This window comes from Oncorhynchus gorbuscha, linkage group LG20 (assembly GCF_021184085.1).
Source record: "Oncorhynchus gorbuscha isolate QuinsamMale2020 ecotype Even-year linkage group LG20, OgorEven_v1.0, whole genome shotgun sequence".
Classification (NCBI taxonomy): Eukaryota; Metazoa; Chordata; class Actinopteri; order Salmoniformes; family Salmonidae; genus Oncorhynchus; species Oncorhynchus gorbuscha.
The window spans coordinates 10,898,626-10,915,912 of record NC_060192.1 but is presented as its reverse complement, the minus strand read 5'-3'; the positions used below and the strand labels follow the sequence as shown (position 1 = coordinate 10,915,912).

Sequence of the window (17,287 nt, the reverse complement as noted above, 5' to 3'; positions counted from 1 at the left end):
GGAGAAGAAGGAAACCGCTCATTTCACCATAAAGGCCAATGGTGACAAAAACAGTTAAGAGTTTGATGGGAGAGAACTGAGGACGGCTCAACATCATTGTAGTTAAACCACAATACTAACCTAATTGACAAAAGTGAAAAGGAAACATTTGCAACAAGGCACTAAAGCAGGGTTTCCCAAACTCGGTCCTGGGTGTACATTATATATTTTTTAAGAAACCCTCACTAAAGTAATACTGCAAAAAATGTGGCAAGGCTTTTGACTTTTGTCCTGAATACAAAGTTATGTTTGAGGCAAATCCAATACAACACATACTGAGTACCACTGTCCATTTTTGTTTCAAGCATAGAGGAAAACTTGGTTCCGTCTGCTTTCTAGCAGACACTGGGAGATGAATTCACCTTTCAGCAGGACAATAACCTAAAACAAGGCCAAATCTACACTGGAGTTGTTTACCAAGAAGAGTGAATGTTCCTGAGTGTCTGAGTTTCTGGTTTGACTTAAATCTACTTGAAAATGGTTGTCTAGCAATGATGAACAACCAATTTGACATAGCTTGAATAATGAGCAAATGTTGCACAATCCAGCTGTGGAAAGCTCTTAAGAGACTCACAGCTGTAAACGCTGCCAAAAGGTACTTCTACAAAGTATTAACTTACATGTAAATCAGATATTCCTGCATTTAATTTTCAATAAATTAGCTGAATTTTTATATTTAATCCATTTTGAATTCAGTCTGCAACACAACATGAATACTTTAATAATAATAATAATAATAATATATGCCATTTAGCAGCACTGTCAAATGGACAACCCACTACCCTGGCGTTACAAGCGCCATGCTCTACCAACTGAGCTACAGAAGGACCACTACTTTCTGAAGGCACTGTAAATGGACATTCCTGCTGGCTTACATTTCCCAGAATTACTCTTCCATCTCTGTGTGATGTCATCAGGCGAGGCCAGCCATCTTGTTGAGCAGGGCATTCTGGTGTTGGGGGTTCATGGCCTCATAGATGTCCAGCTGGAGGGAGAAGGTGGCGTTGCCAGAGGTCAGAGTTCGCAGGGCGGTGGAGTAGCCCTGAAACAGAGGAAAGATTAGATCCAAGGAGGGATACTGCAGTGTCACTTTTTGACTCTGATACAGTATATTATTCAGCTAAGATGCATTTAGAATATGCTGAACATGATGCGTCATTCACAAGCATTGGACTTGATTCGGTAGCAACAAGACGATGAGAGATGTACAAAACAGAAATAGCAAAACTAATAAAAAAATTGCACTTTTATACTATATTGGTGGTGTTGTCTGCCCTGTCACTACAGGAGGTTTCCACGGCAACATTGAACCAACCTACCATCATCTCAGCCAGGGGTGCGGTGGCAAGCAGCACCTTGCTGTCATGGCGACTCTGGATGTCCCGGATGGCCCCTCGTCTCTGAGCCAGGTCACCCAGCACAGAGCTCAGGTGCTCCTCCCCCACTGTCACCTCCAGTGACATCACAGGCTCCAGCACCTGCCCCCCTGCCTGCCTCAGAGCCTACAGGGGACAGAGACAACACTGTTACTAGCGTAATATGAGTATGAGCAATAGGGTCACCGTTACTAGCATAGTATTAGTAATGGTATGAGTAATAGAGTCACTGTTACTAGCGTAGTATGAGTAATAGGGTCACTGTTACTAGCATAGTATTAGTAATAGTATGAGAAATAGGGTCACTGTTAATAGCATAGTATTAGTAATAGTATGAGTAATAGGGTCACTGTTACTAGTGTAGTATTAGTAATAGTATGTGTGTAATAGTAATAGTATGAGTAATAGGGTCACTGTTACTAATGTAGTATTAGTAATAGTATGAGTAATAATGACACTTACTAGCGTAGTATTAGTAATAGTATGAGTAATAGGGACACTTACTAGCATAGTATTAGTAATGGTATGAGTAATAGGGTCACTGTTACTAATGTAGTATTAGTAATAAAAAAGTATTAGTAGTAAAGTATTAGTAGTATTAGTAATAGTATGAGTAATAGGGACACTTACTAGCATAGTATTAGTAATAGTATGAGTAATAGGGTCACTGTTACTAATGTAGTATTAGTAATAGTATGAGTAATAGGGACACTTACTAGCATAGTATTAGTAATGGTAATAATAGGGTCACTGTTACTAGTGCAGTATTACTATAAAATGAAATGTTATTTGTCACATCCGCCAAATACAACTGGTGTAGAACTTACTGTGAAATGCTTACTTAAAAATCCTTAACCAACAGTGCAATATTAAAATAAGAGTTAAGAAAATACTTAATAAATAACAAATACAAAAAATAAAAGAGTAACAATAAAATAACAATAACGAGGCTATATACAGGGTGTAATGGTACAGGTTAGTAGAGTTAATATGTACATGTAAGTAGGGGTAAAGAGACTATGCATAGAGCTAGTAGCAGCAGCGTAAAGAAAACCATATTGTAAATGCCTTTCTCCTTCTATCGACACTCAGAGCCATCACAAGACTACAGTACATAGGCAGAGATCATCTCACATTGTGTACACAACACTATCATGTGCAGGTGTTAATGTACCTTGAGCATACAGCGGGACACGCAGGCAGACAACATAGCTAGAGACGTCCCCGGCTCCATGCTCACACTCTGGATCATAGTGGACACGCCCTGGACCGGGTAACCAAGCAACGGACCTGGGAGAGTGAGCACATAATGCACTTATTGAGTATCAGAATAGGGGCTACAACAGTACAAGACTCATCGAAAATGTCTTCTTCCATAATCTGGTCGAGTTCTTTCTTCCATAATCTGGTCGGTGTGATGTCGTTACCTTGGAGATAAGAGCTGTTTACGCCGTTCTCCACGGCGTCCCTGACGTCAGGGGACAGCTGCTCCTCCACTTCCTCATCGTAGGTGATTTCACAGGAAGTGAGCGAGGAGGAGGAGGAGTCCATGATGGGGCAGACTGCCACACTCACAGTCACCATGTGTCTCCTCTCCCCAACTGTACGGTCCAGCGTGTCTGAAACACACACAAGCAGGAAGCACAATCAGGAATCAGAATAAGAAGAATCAGTACGATCTACACTGATTGGAAAATATGGTTTTCTCCTCCATACTGATAGGCATACTATACCTGTGGTGGCCATTGATTGGAGGATGGTCTCCCTGTAGGCCACCTGTAGAGGTCCCAGGTGGGTCTCGATGCCGTACTCTCTCCTGATCCGATCATGGAGGATCTCAATGTGCAGCTCTCCCATTCCACACAGAATGGTCTGGCGGAGGAGACGGTACAAAGACCATTAAAACAGATATTGCATATTTTATTAGTCTAATATTATATTGAAGCTAGCTAACATTCATTCAATCAATCACTTTCAACCAAGCAATTAATCAATCATACATGTTCCTCCTGTACAGGTGGTATTACCTGTCCAGAGTCTGAATCTACCCTGACCTTCAGGCTAGGGTCTTCTCTCTGGAGGCAGGTCAGGGCATTCTCCAGATCTAATAGAAAACAGAGGATAATAACATTCATAGGTTGTTATAACAGTGTTACAAGAGTTTTAGGTCAGGTGGCTCAAACAAGCCTGTAGAACAGTGCATGTTATGAGGGGATTTGAGCAGGGATCCCATGCTTAGTAATGGCTGCAGGGACACTGACCTGCCTGTCTAGACATAGTGGGGGGTTCTATGGAGCAGAAGAAGACAGGCTCGGGGACCTCCACTCCAGCCAGCACCAGACTGGCCTGCTCTCCACCCCTCTTCCTCTCCCCCTCCTTCTCCTTCTGGGCCCGCCGGACCGCAGCCACTGCCGAGGCCTTGGAGGACACAATAGTGTCCCCTGTCACTGTCTGAGAGAGAGGGAGTGAGAGAGAGAGAGAGAGAGAGGAATTTTTGTAAACATAATGAAAGATTGCTTGGAAGTGAAAGTGTTTGGTTTAATTGTCAAGCCACTGTCACCCAACAGATTCAAAACAATGTTTCAGTTTCAAAAACATATTGCTCTTTACTGAGAATGGATGTGGTTTCAATTCCAATTTGTGGGGCGGCAGGTAGCCTAATGGTTAGAGCGTTGAACTAGTAACCGGAAGGTTGCTAGATTGAATCCCAGAGCTGACAAGGTAAAAATCTGTCATTCTGCCCCTGAACAAGGCAGTTAACCCACTTCCTAGGCCGTTATTGTAAATAAGAATTTGTTCTTAACTGACTTGCCTAGTTAAATAAAGGTTTAAAAAAATCCCAAACAGGTATTCTCTCAAGGAGTCCTACCTGCTTGAGGCCCACACAGAGTGCAATGTTTCCTGCAGTCAGAGAAGGTATCTCCACATGCTGGTCAGCAAATGGCAGCAGCAGCCGACTCATCCTCTCTCTACAGTGGAGACCAGTGGAATTCAAAATGGCAAGCACAGTAATTAGAAAACTAACAGTACTTGAGTTTATTGGAACAGCCTGACAATTTGTAAGGTTCACCATTTTAGAGGGCTCCTACTCAGTTATACCCAATGCAACAAAACCTTAAGAGATTAACAGAGTTAATTAATTGATTAGCATGAATTGAATCCCATTCAGCAAGCTGCTGTAGCAGTAAGCAGGTATTGGGTAGTAGTGAGATGGTGATGGACCTACGTACGTGTTGTTCCTGTTGATGTTGAGGACAGCAGACTGGGGCTTCATGGTCCCAGAGTAGATCCTCACAAACACCAGAGGACCTCGCTGCTTGTCATGCACCACCTTGAAGGCCAGGGCACACAGGTCATCCTGGTACCAACGCCTGTGTGAAGGGAATAGACCAAGCCGAATCAAACTGGGTCTGACTCAAGAATAAATCCCTGACTGATATATGTGGTAGAGAAGAGTAGTGGCTTCAGCCCAATGATATGGATCAGATTGAATTACATTTTGGTTAGGTATCCCACAAAATAATTTTATAGAAAAGTCCTATTGGGGGTTAGAGCTGAGTGGGCTATTATGGATAACACACTTTGTTGACTCTACAAGGTAAAGGATAAATGTTACTCACACCATGGTGCCTCCTGTTGGGGGCGAGGAGATAGGCTGTGATGGAGTTCTGGTTAGGGGTAGAGGATGTACTCACACTAGGTCATGGTGCCTCTCGTTTGGGGCAGGGAGGTAGGCTGTGATGGCGTCCAGGAGAGGCTGAACACCTTTGTTCCTCAGAGAGCTCCCACAGAGCACAGGGACTCCTTTACGTGCCAGAGTCACCCTCCGCACTGCCTCCTGGAGCTGGAGAATACACAATACACCAGATACACACACAATACCACATGCAGAACTCAGTCATACTGATATTTTACCTGAGATAAATATTGCTTACTTTGGCAGGAGGTACCGCATCAAAATTTTCACCGTAAACTCCAAGTAACAGCTCCGCAAACTCATCATCCAGATCAGCAACCTGTGTATGAAACAATGCAAATGCCAACTTTGACACATAGCATTTACACATGTTTTTACTATACTTATGTTTTTATAGCGATCTAAGCTATCAGCAATAGCATACAAATAAGCACTCGATGACAGTTGGCATGATGATGTCATTTCCTGTACCTGTTCTATCAGAGCTGCTCTGGCCTCCATAGCATCCTGAAGAAGTTCCGGGTCATCTGATTGGCTGAGAGATTTGGTCTCAAAGACACGGCCATCCTCTGCTCTGGATTTCACCCGCCACGTCATTTGCTGGTTGGTAATCAAGTCAATCAATCCTGTGAAGCTCTTCCCGCTGCCAATTGGAATCTGTGTAACCAGTTGTTTCTCATTTATACTGTAATGTATGTCATTTGATATGGAGGCATTATCACAGCAGGGAAGCTGAACAATGTAAAATACATAGACGGCCTATTGAGAATGTTGTCTACCTGGAGGAGCACAGGATTGGCTTTCAGTTTCTTCTTTATGCTCTCAATGGAAAAGTGTAAACTATATAGAACAAAAAAATAACATTTTATCAAAATGAACACTGTAGTCCCAAATCCCAACAGCAAGCATGAAGATATACGTCTGGTTACAACAGAAGGGAGTCACTATGTGATATTGGTTGTTTTACCTGGCCCCAGGCTTGTCCATCTTGTTCAGGAAACAGATACAAGGTACATGATGTTTCTCAGCCTGCCGCCACACTGTCAGAGTCTGAGCCTGGTGATATCACAAGACACAACACACAGCCATACCGAGTCACTAACACACACACACACACACACTCACAATACAATCAACACCTCAATTCTAGGTCAGTTCAATTACTGTATTTTTTTATATTTTTTTTTACAGACAATACAGTCAGGTAAACATGGATGCATAGGACTATTTCAGTACAGGGTGGGAACATGGCATTGTATCAGGGCTTGACTCACCTCAACGCCAGCAGAGGCATCAAACACTGCCACCGCCCCATCCAACACACGCAGGGCTCGCTCCACCTCCAGAGTAAAGTCAACATGTCCTGAAACACCCACCCACACACACAGTGTTGTACTATGGAGGGTCTATGGGTTGATTTTGTGCCAGGGTTGCCTGTCTATAGGATTCGTGTTTGTGTTTTTGCACGATTTATTGAATGGGACTGGCTCTGTACCTGGCGTATCTATGAGGTTAATCCTGTGCTTTTTCCAGTCGAAGGTGACTGCAGCAGACTGTATGGTGATTCCCCGCTCCCTCTCCTGAACCATGAAGTCTGTCACAGTGTCCCCGTCATCAACATCTGGGAAACAAGAAAAGAGAGAGAAATTGAGTTGCTAGCTTGGGACTCTGTTAAACAATGCAGGAAAAAGCCAGCAGAGGACGTGGAATTGAAATTAAATTCCTGACCTCAACCTGCGCATCCCCCTACACATGTCTATCCCAATCCCCTCCTACACACCTCCCAAAGCCCTGGTGTATCCAGAGTAATACAGCATTCTCTCTGTGGTGGTGGTCTTCCCTGCATCTATGTGTGCCATGATGCCAATGTTCCGGATTCTGGGGACAAACAATAGTGAGTATTACATCTGATATTAAGGGGCTACCAAGGACCATGAAGTAGGCTATAGAGTAGAAATAAACATAGGCTGGAGCTAGTTTTACTACTTACTTTGATATATCTGGATTGACAACAGCTCGTGGGGATTTGACATCATCTATAGGATATAAAATAAGAACTTACGAATTTGTATTACAAAAGCACTGAGAGATCATCAAAGTTCAGTCTAATATGGGAATGGGACATGTCATATACCTGGCAAAAAGCTGTACTGTCTTCTTCCTTGTAGTCTCCACCTGCACATCTGTGGTCCATTCTTCAGTAGACGTTTACCCTACGCAAACCAATACAGGGCAATACACATTATCCATAGAAAACAGTAGCGACTAGTGACAAATAGCCAACAGTCTACAGCCTTTTAACCATGTTTGTCCCTGAAATGTAAGTCTTACCCCCCCAACCAGGACACTGAACGTCCCAATGCCTATTCCCAGGACAGTCCGAAGTCGCATCTTCAACCTGCTTCGGGCTTACAAACGTATTCCAGTGAAAAGATTGTAGACAGTCTTGACATGGACAGGGCAATGTCGACTGCTCTGTGTGAATGTCATTCATCAACCATAAACCCTGTTGGCATTGAACTGGCTGTCAAATAAGGTAAACACATTCTCTAAATGCCGTGCCTCCCGAGAACAATAATCAAAATCAGTATAATGTATTAATTATCTCAAATTATCAACAAAAAAATATAATAATATGAATCGACGTCGATTCACGCTTTCCTTATAAAGTGCATCTTCAAAATACACCCCAAGCAGCAGTCCTATCTGAATTAAAGTTCCGACTTTGACTTTTAAAATAAATGTGTATTTATAGTTTAATCGTTCTGACTATTTTAATAAATAGTAAAACCGTGCTGAATTGTTTTGATAATTATTTGCTCAACTTACTACGAATTACTAATAAATATGTAACGGGACTGCTCAGGAACTCTCGTACATGGTTTCATTCCGGAATGTGTTTTAAGCGGACACTCCCATCACATACTTCCTCTAAAATATTGGCTTCGGAAAACAACACCAACGACCCAAGCCTCTAGCAAAAACTACGAAATAAAATTAAAATTTGAGACAATAAATTCCATCAAATAAGTATCGTATCTGAATACGTAACTTTCAATACACAAAATGGTAAGCTATACACATATTTCACGTTCTTTATGATACATAATTTGATATGAAAATCTTCTAGCATACGAAGTTGGCTAGCAACATGTGGCAGACATCCGACTCCTAGCTGCAATTCAACCAAGAATTGTCTTTTGACATTGGTGGGAGACATTGGTCTTGGTTGAATTGCAATCGGTCTGACCACATGCAGTGTCTAGAATTCGTTATGTTGGTCAAACTGCTCTCTGCATTTGAACGAAATTATTATGAATACACCCGCTGGTCTGAATTGTTTTGACATTGCCTTAGCCTAGGTAGCCAGCTAACTAATCTGCCAGCTATATACTTGACTGGTCCCACATATGTTCGCGCTGTCATGCCTAACATATTTTAAGGATGTTTGATCAATTAGATTAAGCCCACCTTGGAAATTAATGTACAAAAATCATTCATTTTATTCTGATGTTTGTTGACTTAATACATTCAGAAAACCTTAAATAAACTATTAAAATGTGCCTCCTACCTCAGCCCCAGAACGAGCACATTGAGTTACATCGCAAGCGCCATGGCCAACGCCTGGACCACCAGGAGAGGAAGAGGAAGAAGGAGAGCCGTGAGGCCCACGAACGATCACACAAAGCCAGGAAGATGATTGGTCTGAAGGCCAAACTCTACCACAAACAGAGGCACTCTGAGAAGATCCAGATGAAAAAGACGTAAGTACAGTATAACCATAGATGAGTAGTACACACTACAGTAGTACAGTAGTGTAGTACACTACAGTAGATCAACCAATGGGCTCCTTTATAGAGTGAAGAGTTGACTCTTAGGATTTAGGTTCAGGGACATGATAGATTTAACAGGTTTAATGTCCTATTTTTAAACAAATTCCTTGGTTATGACATAGTAATTAAGACATCCTCCAGTAACTGCTATTGTCAAAATGTTGATTGAAATGGCATATGCCATTGCCACCAATCCAAAACGTTTGTTGACCTATTGGTGCCAACACCACTTGTCTTACCACAGCCTCAAGATGCACGAGCAGAGGAAGACCAAGCAGAAGAACGATGACAAGACTCCTGAGGGAGCAGTACCAGCCTACCTGCTCGACAGAGAGGGACAGTCCCGCGCCAAGATCCTCTCCAACATGATCAAACAGAAGAGGAAAGAGAAGGCTGTGAGTATTCAATGCCTTTCTTTTACTTGTTTGTGTTTTCGCCACCATGTCCCACTGAAGAAAGGTAATAGTGCCTGGCCATATGATCTCATATAGAAGGGAACAACACCTAGGTTAACCCTATCTATTGCCAACCGGCATGCATTTTGCATACCATGCAAACAATTTGAGGTCAAAGTACTCCGGTACGAAAAACTGGGCCAATCAAGAGAACTTGGGCCAGGAGGGAAAAATCTCTAGTTCTCTGCTCCAGCCCGTCCCCTGTAGTCGTAGTGCTATTTTCCTCCCTCGGGCTGGATGGCAGATTTTTTCCGTTGATGTGTGAGGAAAATGGAGGGGGGAAATGGTGTATTAGTCAAGCACTATTATTTCGTAGTTAGCTCCTTTGCTAAGGCATCATTGCGATTAAGGTAGTTAGCTACAGCATTTAGTCAACTAAGCGAGAACACTTTCTTGCCCGCACATGCTATGATCTCCGCAACGGTAGTAGGTGCGAGCGCATTGACGTGCAAAGAAATGTGCGGTGTTGCGGTAGTTCAGTGCGCGTCGTTGCTGCGTGGATGGAAACAGACATGGCAGAGAGATCTGTTCCGCTAATACCGTCTTTCACTGAGTTATGTTAGACTGTTAAAGATTAGTAGACCTATGTTAATTAATCCGTTCATGATCTCTAGGTTTCAGGAAATGGCAGTTACAGTTAAAATTTAAAAAATACTGCCAATTGCTCCAACTTCCTGAGGAGGGAGTTGACTGACCCCACCTGGACCTATAACAGTCTATAGCCTGCCATTCCTACTGAGCCAGTCTTCTGCCAACATCATTATCAGGCAAAAAAAAGTGCATTTGCCTATGATTTGAGCAGTGTGGGTGTTGCACGCGTGCCGTCGTGAGGTCCGCAGGGCAGGGATTGGAGCCGCGGCGTTGAAATGGTACTCATAAAAATGATTCAAGGATGGCATGTCTGCTATTGTCAGATTAATTGTTTCAAGTGTCAATGTAATACTGTTGACTGTTTTCCCGCAATCCCATTAAACCTAGTCCTGGATTAATATGCACTTTCAATAAAATTGTCCCTAAGTGTGCAAAGCCCAAGCCAGTTTAGTTAAAAACTGGTGTCCTGATATATTCTCTGATTTAATCTTGTGTTTCTTCCTGTAGGGTAAATGGGAGGTGCCCCTGCCCAAGGTTCGAGCCCAAGGGGAGACGGAGGTGCTCAAAGTCATCCGTACGGGCAAGAGGCAGAAGAAGGCCTGGAAGAGGATGGTCACCAAAGTGTGCTTCGTAGGCGACAACTTCACCCGCAAGCCTCCCAAATATGAACGCTTCATCAGACCCATGGTAAGAAGGAAAGAAACACTACTCACTAGCATACAGTGTATATAGCAGTGTTGGATTGAAACTCTGATATGTAAACACCCTCGTTATCAGAGTAACTTTGACTACATTTTTGTCATTTAGCAGACTATGTAGAGAGACTTAGTTACAACCAGTGCAATCAACCAGATTAGGTTAAACTAAATTTACTTACTTGCTCTTTGGGTAGCATTGGTCATTCACAAACTTCCTCCTGCGGGTTTGAAGAGGTAAACAACCTAAATGACCTGAAATAACTATCCCACCATCGTCTGCCCTTCCCTCTCTCCAGGGTCTACGGTTCAAGAAGGCCCATGTGACCCACCCGGAGCTGAAGGCCACGTTCTGTCTGCCTATTCTGGGGGTGAAGAAGAATCCCTCGTCACCCCTTTACACCACTCTGGGGGTCATCACCAAGGGAACCGTGGTAGAGGTCAACGTCAGCGAGCTGGGCTTGGTCACGCAGGGGGGAAAGGTCATCTGGGGTGAGATATCTCCTATCCTCTCAAATGTCTATTGATATTCATCTGGATCAGTATGGGACAGTTTCCCGGACACAGATTAAGCCTAGTTCTAGACTAAAAAGCACTTTCTATGGAGATTCTCCATTAAACATGCTTCTTAGTAGGATGTCATTGTAAATAAGAATTTGTTCTTAACTGACTTGCGTAGTTAAATAAAGGTTAAATACAAATTAGTACACCACTAGGCTACATCTGTGTACACAGTACCAGTCAAAAGTTTGGACACAGCTACTCGTTCCAGGGTTTTTCTTTATTTTTTACTATTTTCTACATTGTAGAATAATAGTGAAAACAATGAAAGAACACATGGAATCATGTAGTAACCAAAAAAGTATAGTAACCAAAATCATGTAGTAACCAAAATATATTATTTTTGAGATTCTTCAAAGTAGACACCCTTTGCCTTGATGACAGCTTTGTACACTCTCGGCATTCTCTTAACCAGCTTCATGAGGAATGATTTTCCAACTGGCTTGAAGGAGTTCCCATATGTTGAGCATTTTTTGGCTGCTTTTCCTAGCATTTATGAGGCCAGCAAACACGTTCCTTACACGCTAGGAACATATTTCCTCCAACGTTATATTGAAAGGGTGCCTCTCGGTCCCAAAACACACGTTTTCTGGAGACTTGTGAGAGGAGTACTGATGACATTGCCCACTGTATGCTTTTTCGGACGCCTGATTGCATCCAGACTGAGGAGAAATCCAAACACAATGCATCTCTGACTACCTTCTGAAGTTGTCAGCTAGATCTGAACACAGTCAGACCACAACACAGTCAGACCACAAAGTGACTTTTGTGTGTCTAGACATGTCTTTTCAATGTGATCTTTGTATCCTGATAGCAGAAGTCACATGTAGGTATCACGTGTAGACACAACCTTATTCAACTTCTGAAGTGTAGTGATTAAAATATCTAATTTATTTCTCTTCTCTTCAGGTAAATACGCCCAGGTGACGAATAACCCAGAGAACGATGGCTGCATTAATGCTGTACTGCTGGTGTAAATTAAGAACTCGATGGGATGGTCCCCTGGACACAGATTAAACCAAGTCCTGGACTAAAAATAATTGAATGGAGATTTTCCAGTGTTTTTTTATAGTCCAGGACTAGACTTAATCTGTGTCTGGGAAACAACCCCATCAATAGAGACTGTGCCTGTAACATACAGCCAGAGCTATGGCTGGCATGGAATACCAGACCAGGAACACTGAAACATCTGGGAATAAACCATGTGTGTTCAGCCGTGGAGAAAACACAGAAAAGATCAGATGCAGTATTTTGCTACAAGGTGTCTTGTAACTAAATACTAAAACATGCTCAAAGGTATGTGTGACTAAATATAAGGGGTTGTGCTTTTGTCCTAAATTTGTTATATAAATTGTTTTTGACTGCTCTGAGTAGTTTCCAGTGTTTTTTTGGGGGGGGGGGGGTCAGATTACTTGAAAGAGCAGTAAAACTTGAAAAGGGATGGTGCTATTAGCGTGAGAAAGGGATAATGTAACAATATATACTAGTCCCCTCCACAACTCAGCAGGCCAACACAGTGGAGCCACAGTTTGAGACGGATGTCATACCTGCAGTGATACTGGTGCTCATCTACTGGAGTACAGGGTAGGAGTCTTATAGTAATACACCTGTATTGTATGTAGGGCTGTGCTACACTAATATACAGGGCGGCAGGTAAGCCGAGCGGTTAAGAGCTTTGGGCCAGTTACCAAGAGGTTGCTGATTCAAATCCCCTAGCCAACTAGGTATGTGCTGTTGAGCAAGGCACTTTACCATAAGAGCGTCTGCTAAATTACTTAAATGTAATACAGCTGTTTTTAGTGCATGTAGGGCTCTCTTACACTTATATACGCATGTGTTTGTGCTGAAATTGTACAGTGTTAAACTGATATACAACTGTTACTGCATGTAGGGCTGTGTTGGTGCCTTCAGAAAGTATTCATACCCCTTGACTTATTCCACATTTTCTTGCAGCCTACATTATTTTTTACCCCCAGGCCCATCTACACACACTAGCCCATAAATATTTTTGCAAATTTATTGAAAATGATATACAGAAATATCTAATTTACATAATTATTCACAGGCATGCTGTCAATACTTTGTAGAAGCACCTTTGGCGGCGATTACAGCTTTGTTGTCTTTGGTATGTCTGTATCAGCTTTGCACTTAGGATTTGAGTATTTTCTTCCTTGTATATTTTCTTAAACTCTTAAATTAGATGGGGAGCGGTGGTCAACAGCAATCTACAAGTCTTTCCACAGATTTTCAATGGGATTCAAGTCTGGGTTTTGGCTGGGCCACTCAATACGTTCACATTCTTGTTCTGAAGCCATTCAAGCGTTGCTTTGGCTGTATGCTTGTGGTCATTATCCTGTTGGAACGTACATTTTCGCCCTAGTCCGTCGTTTGCATTCTGAAGCTGGTTCTCATCAAGGATTTGCCTGTATTTGGTTCTTCATTGTTCCCTCTATCCTTGCCAGTCTATCGGTCCCTGTGGCTGAAAAGCACCCCCATAGCATGAAGCTGCCACCACTGTAGTGATTTGCATTCAGGCCAAAGTGTTCAATTTTTGTCTCATCAGACAACAGAATCTTTCGCTTTTTTCTCCATCTTTCACTTGCTTTTTTGCAAATTTTTGGTTTGCTGTCATGTTTCTCAGGAGTGGCTTCCATCTGGCCACTCTCCCATAAAGCCCAGATTGGTGAAGTGCTGTAGAGACTACTGGGTTTTTTGCCAACCTCCCTGACCAAGGTCCTTCTTGCCCAGTTTCTCAATTGGGTCGGACGGCCAGCTGTAAGCAGAGTCTGGGTAGTTCCATGCTTTTTCAATATCCCAATGAAGGAGACAACTGCTCTTGGACACTGCACACTAGAAATGGTTTTGTACCCTTACCCAGATACTCTTTTTCCACATTTTGTTACAGCCTGAATTTTAAATGGATTAAATTGAGAAGTCACAGGCCTACACACAATACCCCATAACATCAAAGTGTAATTATGTTTTTAGATTTTTTTAAACAAATTAATAAAAAATGAAAAGCTGAAATGTCGTGAGTCAAGTTTTCAAACCCTTTGTTACGGCAAGCCTAAATTAGTTCAGGAGTAAAAATGTGCTCAAGTCACAAGTTTCATGGACTCTGTATGTGTGCAATAATAGTCTTTGACATGATTTTTAGAATGACTACCTCATCGCTGTACCCCACAAATAAAATGATCTGTAAGGTCCCTCAGTCAAGCAGTGAATTTAAAATACTGATTCAACCACAAAGACCAGGGAGGTTTTCCAATGCCTTGCCAAGAAGCACACCTATTGGTAGTTGGGTAAAAAAAAAAAAAAGCAGACATTGAATATCCCATGGTGAAATGACACATAGCTGGTGTATCAATACACCCAGTCACTACAAAGATGCAGCCTTTCTTCCTAACTCAGTAGTTGGAGAGGAAGGAAACAGCTCATGGATTTAACCATGATGCCTATGGTGAGTTTAAAACAATTAGTTTAATGGCTGTGATAGAAAACTGATGATGAAACAACATTGTAGTTACTCCACAATACTAACCTAAATAACAGTGAAAAGAAATCCCGTACAGAATTAAAATATGACAAAACATGCATCCTGTTTGCAATAAGGCACTAAAGTAAAACTGAAAATGTGGCAAGGAAATTAACTTTATGTCCTGAATACAAAGTGTTATGTTTGGGGCAAATCCAATAAAACACATCACCAAGTACCACTTTTCATATTTTCAAGCATGGTGCTGGCTACATCACGTTATGTAATACTGTGTATACATATTGGTTTTATATTTATTTTACTTTTATATTTATTCATGCACACAACAGTTTTATGTGGAGACAAAAATAAACCTCTTTTTTTCACTTGGTTTATCTGTGATTTCAGATCAAAAGTAGGTAACTTTTGATCTGGTATTGTTTGCAACCACTATTCCTTAAGAATTAGCCAAGAATGTGGCCCAGGGGGCTTTGACCTACCATGTGACCTGTCTCTTGACCAATCAAGAAGTAATAAAGTCCATTTGTATAGTCCATTTGTCCCCAGACTGGCAGTTGTGTTGACTATCAGGACTTAGGTGCTCCTACAGCCTCTCCTGTGTATCAGAAAAAGAAAAAGACTATTAGTTTAAGCACTGTCTATTGTTGCAACTTAGAGGCAGATCAGATCCCATTTGACCAATTTATGTAGGACTAGGGAAATAGAATAGAGCTAAGCACAGGCAAATTCCTAGAGGAAAACATGGTGTAGACTTCAACAGACACTGGGAGACAAATTCATCTTTCAGCAGATCAATAACTGAAAACACAAGGCCACATATACACTGGAGTTGCTTACCAAGACGACATTGAATGTTCCTGAGTGGCCTACAGTGGCTTATGAAAGTATTCATCCCCCTTGACATTTTTCCTATTTTTGTGCCTTTACAACCTGGAATTAAAATGGATTTTTGGGGGGTTTGTATGATTTGATTTACACAAAATGCCTACCACTTTGAAGATGCAAAATATTTTTTTATTGTGAAACAAACAAGAAATAAGACAAAACGGAAAACTTGCACATGCATAGCTATTCACCCCCCACAAAGTCAATACTTTGTAGAGCCACCTTTTGCAGCAATTACAGCTGCAAGTCTCTTGGGGTGTCGTATGTCTCTATAAGCTTGGCACATCTAGCCACTGGGATTTCTGCCCATTCTTCAAGGCAAAACTACTCCAGCTCCTTCAAGTTGGATGGGTTCTGCTGTTAAGTCATAACACAGATTCTCAATTGGATTGAGGTCTGGGCTTTGACTAGGCCATTCCAAGACATTAAAATGTTTCCCCTTAAACAGTAGTATGCTTAGGGTCATTGTCCTGTTGGAAGGTGAACCTCCGTCCCAGTCTCAAACCTCTGGAAGACTGAAACAGGTTTCCCTCAAGAATTTGTCTGTATTTCGCGCCATCCATCATACCTTCAATTCTGACCCGTTTCCCATGCTCTGCCGATGGAAAAACATCCCCACAGCACGATGCTGCCACCACCGTGTTCTCCTTAATGGCCAAAAAGCTCAATTTTAGTCTCATATGACCAGAGTACTTTCTTCCATATGTTTGGGGATTCTCCCACATGCCTTTTGGCGAACACCAAACTTGTTTTCTTTTTCTTTAAGCAATGGCTCTTTCAGGCCACTCTTCCGTAAAGCCCAGCTCTACGGCTTAAAATGGTCCTATGGACAGATACTCCAATCTCCACTGTGGAGCTTTGCATCTCCTTCAGGGTTATCTTTTGTCTCTTTGTTGCCTCTATGATCAATGCCCTCCTTGCCTGGTCTGTGAGTTTTGGTGGGCAGCCCTCTCTTCGTAGGTTTGTTGTGGTGCCATATTCTTTAAATGTTTTAATAATGGATTTAATGGCGCTCCGTGTGATGTTCAAAGTTTCTGATATTTTTTTATAACCCAACCCTGATCTGTACTTCTCCACAACTTTGACCCTGACCTGTTTGGAGAGCTCCTTGGTCTTCATCGGGCCCCTTGTTTGGTGGTGTTGCAGACTTTGGGAACTTTCAGAACAGGTGTATATATATACTGAGATCATGTGACACTTAGATTGCACAAAGGTGGACTTTATTTAACTAATTATGTGGCTTCTGAAGGTAATTGGCTGCACCTCATTTTATTTTGGGGCTTCATAGCATAGGGGGTGAAATCATATTCACACACCACTTTTCAGTTTTTTATTTTTGAGATTTCTTTTTTAAACAAGTTATTTTTTTTTCACTTCACCAATTTGGACTATTTTGTTTATGTCCATTACATGAAATTTGAATACAAATCTATTTAAATTACAGGTTGTAATGCAACCAAATAGGAAAAACACCAAGGGGGATGAATACTTTTGCAAGGCACTGCATCCATAAAAAATTATGCCAGCTGATTCATGATTTCGACTGGCTAAGAAACGCTTCCTACCTGTCTCTCGTCCCGACCCCTACACGTTCACTACTATGGAACAGTTGGAGATTGAGGTTTATACAAATCTCTGCTGTTGAAAACTAAATGTTAG

General features: G+C 41.9%; 2 protein-coding genes across 2 annotated transcripts; one reads left to right on the top strand and one right to left on the bottom strand.

Annotated features, from left to right (window-relative positions):
* Positions 1-532: 532 nt before the first annotated feature.
* gfm2 (GTP dependent ribosome recycling factor mitochondrial 2) lies at positions 533-7,953 on the bottom strand. The gene is made up of 21 exons (XM_046317579.1): positions 7,444-7,953; positions 7,247-7,325; positions 7,103-7,148; positions 6,893-6,990; positions 6,608-6,733; positions 6,387-6,475; positions 6,080-6,168; positions 5,892-5,952; positions 5,584-5,769; positions 5,351-5,431; positions 5,111-5,259; positions 4,646-4,786; positions 4,285-4,384; positions 3,677-3,866; positions 3,443-3,519; positions 3,149-3,287; positions 2,843-3,034; positions 2,590-2,705; positions 1,359-1,541; positions 875-1,081; positions 533-756 (listed from the first exon to the last, which is right to left on the bottom strand). Exons 1-20 carry the CDS (start codon positions 7,501-7,503, stop codon positions 953-955), a joined length of 2,331 nt encoding a protein of 776 aa, XP_046173535.1. The 5' UTR covers positions 7,504-7,953; the 3' UTR covers positions 533-756; positions 875-952.
* Positions 7,954-8,022: 69 nt separating this feature from the next.
* LOC124007191 (ribosome biogenesis protein NSA2 homolog) lies at positions 8,023-12,613 on the top strand. The gene is made up of 6 exons (XM_046317581.1): positions 8,023-8,181; positions 8,689-8,876; positions 9,190-9,340; positions 10,499-10,678; positions 10,986-11,178; positions 12,157-12,613. The coding sequence occupies exons 1-6, from the start codon at positions 8,179-8,181 to the stop codon at positions 12,222-12,224; spliced, it is 783 nt and encodes a 260-aa protein (XP_046173537.1). The 5' UTR covers positions 8,023-8,178; the 3' UTR covers positions 12,225-12,613.
* Positions 12,614-17,287: the final 4,674 nt, after the last annotated feature.

Excerpts from the sequence above, each read along its gene's own strand:
- gfm2 (XM_046317579.1), bottom strand. The coding sequence starts at position 7,503 with ATGCGACTTCGGACTGTCCTGGGAATAGGCATTGGGACGTTCAGTGTC. Across the intron at positions 6,734-6,892 it reads ATACACCAGGGCTTTGGGAG|ATGTTGATGACGGGGACACT; the intron begins GTGTGTAGGAGG and ends CTTGTTTCCCAG. Across the intron at positions 5,770-5,891 it reads CCAATCCTGTGCTCCTCCAG|ATTCCAATTGGCAGCGGGAA; the intron begins GTAGACAACATT and ends CTGGTTACACAG.
- LOC124007191 (XM_046317581.1), top strand. Across the intron at positions 9,341-10,498 it reads AGAAGAGGAAAGAGAAGGCT|GGTAAATGGGAGGTGCCCCT; the intron begins GTGAGTATTCAA and ends TTCTTCCTGTAG. Across the intron at positions 10,679-10,985 it reads AACGCTTCATCAGACCCATG|GGTCTACGGTTCAAGAAGGC; the intron begins GTAAGAAGGAAA and ends CCCTCTCTCCAG.